Raw genomic sequence first — 3,972 nt, 5'->3', positions numbered from 1 at the left:
TCTTCTTATCTATTCTACAATTCTTTGCTGTATGGTTTTCCGCGCGCATCGTAAACACGTGTTTTCTAACCCAAATATGCCTGCTTTTAGCTTTAATTTTGTTAACATCATTCTGGTGGGTGCTTGATGAAATTTCTTGGTTATCAATTTTTGCTGCTTCCAACGCTGATGCCCGGTCTACTAGATTTGAGAAGGTGTCTGTTGGGTTCACGGTTGCCACATTTGGTCACTTGTGACCAAAATAGGTAACTTTTTGAGTCCTTGGTAACTTGGCAACTTTTTTTTTTAGTTTGGTAACTTTTGATAAGTTTGCCGTGTATAAAGTCAGACTAAAAAAGTTGATATCGCCATCCCCGCGGATTGTCGGTGGTTACTATCGATGGGAAATAAGTTCGCACTACCTGTTTCTAGGAAAACATTCTCACCTATACATTTAATAGCGGATATTGAACAAAGCATACAAACGATGGAAGATGATAGACAAAAAGATATGGTGAGAAGCAATTTTGCAACAAAGGTTAACACGTTTAGAAACAAATTAAAAAATAGTCCAAAAGAAAAGTTTATACTTAAAATTTACGAAGAAACAAGAAGATTTATTCAGAAGCACAAGGATTCCATAATCATTACGAATGCGGACAAGGGTAACAGGACAGTAATGATATATAAGGCAGATTACCAACAAAAAATTCAAGACCTCTTAAATGATAAATGCACATATAAGGCTATCAGAATTGACCCGACCCAACAGCTTTTAAGGAAAAACAACAATTTGGTGAATGACATCTATAAAAATAAAAGCATTGACTTTAAACTTAAACAATACTTGACATGCACGGCAGCTACAGCACCAAGACTCTATGGCTTACCCAAAATCCACAAAGAGGACACACCTCTTCGACCAATTTCATCATCTCTGAATGTACCATGCTTCAAACTGGCAAAATATGTGGGGCAGACCCTTAAAAATATCGTTTCTGTAAACTTTAACGTGAAAAACTCATTTCAACTCAAGGAAAATATTAAAAACATAACTGTTGATGATGAGGAAATGCTTATATCCCTGGACGTCGTATCTTTATTCACGAATATACCCATCCATTTGGCTATTAACACAATAATGAAGCAGTGGTCAAGCCTAGAAAAGCATACAACAATAACCAAAAAACAATTCCTAACAATATTAGAATTTTGTCTGAGGGAAAACAACTACTTCGTCTACGATGGAACCTTTTACCAGCAAGTGTATGGTATGCCGATGGGTAACCCTTTATCGCCCACTATAGCTGACATTGTTTTAGACAAAATTATTGACGACAGCATTATCGAGCTTAGAAATAAGGACATATGTACCAAATACATTACCAAATATGTAGATGATATATTCGCTATAGTTAAGACAAAAGACGTGGAAGAGATACTGAAAATATTTAATCGACAGCATACAAAAGTACAATTCACACTGGAAAAGGAAATATATAACAAAATAGCCTTCCTAGATGTTGAAATTCATAAGAGTGAAAATAAATTGAAAACTAACTGGTATACCAAGAGCGTAGCATCATCAAGGATGATAAACTTTAATTCTAATCACCCGTGGGCCCAGAAGAAGAACACAGCAATAAATTTCATCACCAAAGTTTACTCCTTGAGTGATCCGGAGTTCATAGAAGACAATAGGGCTAAAATAAAAAAACATTCTCTTCAAAAACGCATATCCCAGCGGAGTAATAGAGACACTAATAACAACAGCGATAAAGAAAATGAAATGCAATAACAACATAACAATAAATAAAAATAACACGAAAACATACACAGGCGTCGCGTATATACCCAACCTAACGGACAACAAAACATTGGGCAAAATTATTAAAAACAATAACATATGCTATGCACATAAGCCACATAACACGACCGGAAATATTTATACCAAAACAAAGGACAAAATTAACAAGGAACAACTACACAATGTAGTCTACGAAATATCTTGCAAAGGAAATGAAGGCGAAAGCTGCAATAAAGTATACATTGGAACAACGAAGAGAGCATTAGGAACCAGAATCAACGAACACAAACTTGACGCCAAAAATAAGAAAAACACCACAGCGTTAGCGCAGCACTTGACCACAAACAATCACACAGCAGATTTCGCCAACGCTAGAATTTTAGACGTGGAGAACAGAACTAAAAAGCGGATGACATTAGAAGGGCTACGCATACAACAAAATATATGTAAAGCGATGAACTACAAAGAAGATGTTGACAATATAAACTGTGCATATGCTACTGCAATAACACACAATGTTTAAGCTATCGGAAGATAAAGAAGTTGCTAAATGTTAAATGTGGTGTCCGGAAAATGTATTTATGTCGTTTTTTAAAATTGTGAATAATTAAACTAATTTTTATGTTAATGTAAGTCAAATATGTTGAAATCTAACTATGTTTGTATTGTTCTAAATAATTTTGCTTGTTACTAATAATGTTTTTCGTTTTTGCAAATTAATAAACAGACTCCCTGAAGATGACGCGAAAATGCGTCGAAACGCGTAGGAGAAAAAAACAAACTTTGTTTTTATTTTCAAAACACCGGCCGAAAAGCTCCAAATACAAATACACAAATAAATTTACAACATTGGCCCAAAAGAAAAAAGAATCAATATTATTTATTGTTAAGAGAATTTTGTAAGTATTAACTTGGAGTAAATTAGCGTCCTCAATTACTGAAATATCGGAGTTTTCTGATTTTCAACGCATTTCTATCAAGTGCACCGAGTTTGGTACAAATTGATAATTCGGTTACCGAGATATACATTTGTGGTCAAAAGTGCGCGGCGCAACGCCCATTATCCAAAAAGTTATAATAATTTTATTTAATGCTAAGAGGTTATTCCAAGAATCGATTTAGAGTGAATTAGCTTCAGTAGCTATTGATTTATCGCAGTTTTCGCGTTTCTGTAAATTACCGTTATATGGGAAGTGGGCGTGTTTATCGCCCGATTTCAAGAATTTTTAGCAGTTATGTAAGATATAGCTTAGGCAAGGCTCATACTGAGTTTGGTACGGATTAGTGAAGCGGATACTGAGATACAGCATTTCATCATAAGTGGGCGGGGCCTCACCCATTTTCTAAAGATGTAATAATAATCCTATTTTGTTCCAAAATTTTACCTTACATACTAATTTTTAACAAGTCGGATACAACATTTACTGAAATATCGTAGATTTATCTAAATTGACATTTATCTAAATTGAAACGCTTGTATACCCAAAACTATTTCCTTAATCATCACTTATATAACACCAATGTAAAGGAAAACATAGTTATATATATAAATATAGTAGGGTTCGCCTTACATTCCCGCAGATTGTCATGGACCGACACTAGGGAGCTCAGAGCGGGCGTGCATGTTTTCGTTATCCAGGCTTAGTCACTCGGGAATGTCGGGGTTCTTGCTCCTAGCAATCCACCCTAGTATGAGCATATATAAAAAGTATCTCATGCACTTCGGAACGAAACCGACATTAAAAAAAAAACATTCATTCATAAAAATGTCAAGAGAAGTTGCATTCAGCTCTTATTCATGGAATACGGACGGACTCTTTAAAACAGCACAGTAAAACAGACGGACTTCGGAACAGCAAAAAAAAGAAGTATGAACCTAAGCGAAAAACTATACATAGGTCATCTACCACTGACCATAACACAAAAAAAAGTACTGCGCGAAGTGACAATAGGCGTAAACAAAATAAATTCATCATACCTGAGATTGGAGGTCTGGGATGTTGTTTGGCCTCCATATGTTCTCTCTATCCCTGCCCTACCAATGTATTGAGAGTTTACTCTTAACCTCTCCATTACCCAACGAACGCGAACCCACGCCTACATAGTTAACTCACAAGACTTAATTACAATGATCTACTCTTTATTCATTATAGTATTTTTACTTGAGTCTTCTCTAAAATTTTAAG

The 3,972-nt window shown here is 35.2% G+C and overlaps 1 protein-coding gene across 1 annotated transcript; it reads left to right on the top strand.

Annotated features, from left to right (window-relative positions):
* The first annotated feature begins 658 nt into the window (after window positions 1-658).
* On the top strand, window positions 659-1,777 carry LOC118757092. The gene has a single exon (XM_036491827.1). The coding sequence runs from the start codon at window positions 659-661 to the stop codon at window positions 1,775-1,777; it is 1,119 nt and encodes a 372-aa protein (XP_036347720.1).
* The last annotated feature ends 2,195 nt before the right edge of the window (window positions 1,778-3,972 follow it).

This window comes from Rhagoletis pomonella, unplaced genomic scaffold (assembly GCF_013731165.1).
Source record: "Rhagoletis pomonella isolate Grant_MI unplaced genomic scaffold, Rhpom_1.0 Rhpom_scaffold_14295, whole genome shotgun sequence".
NCBI lineage: Eukaryota > Metazoa > Arthropoda > Insecta > Diptera > Tephritidae > Rhagoletis > Rhagoletis pomonella.
Note: the sequence above shows the minus strand (reverse complement) of the source record. Positions and strands in the feature narration are given on the sequence as shown.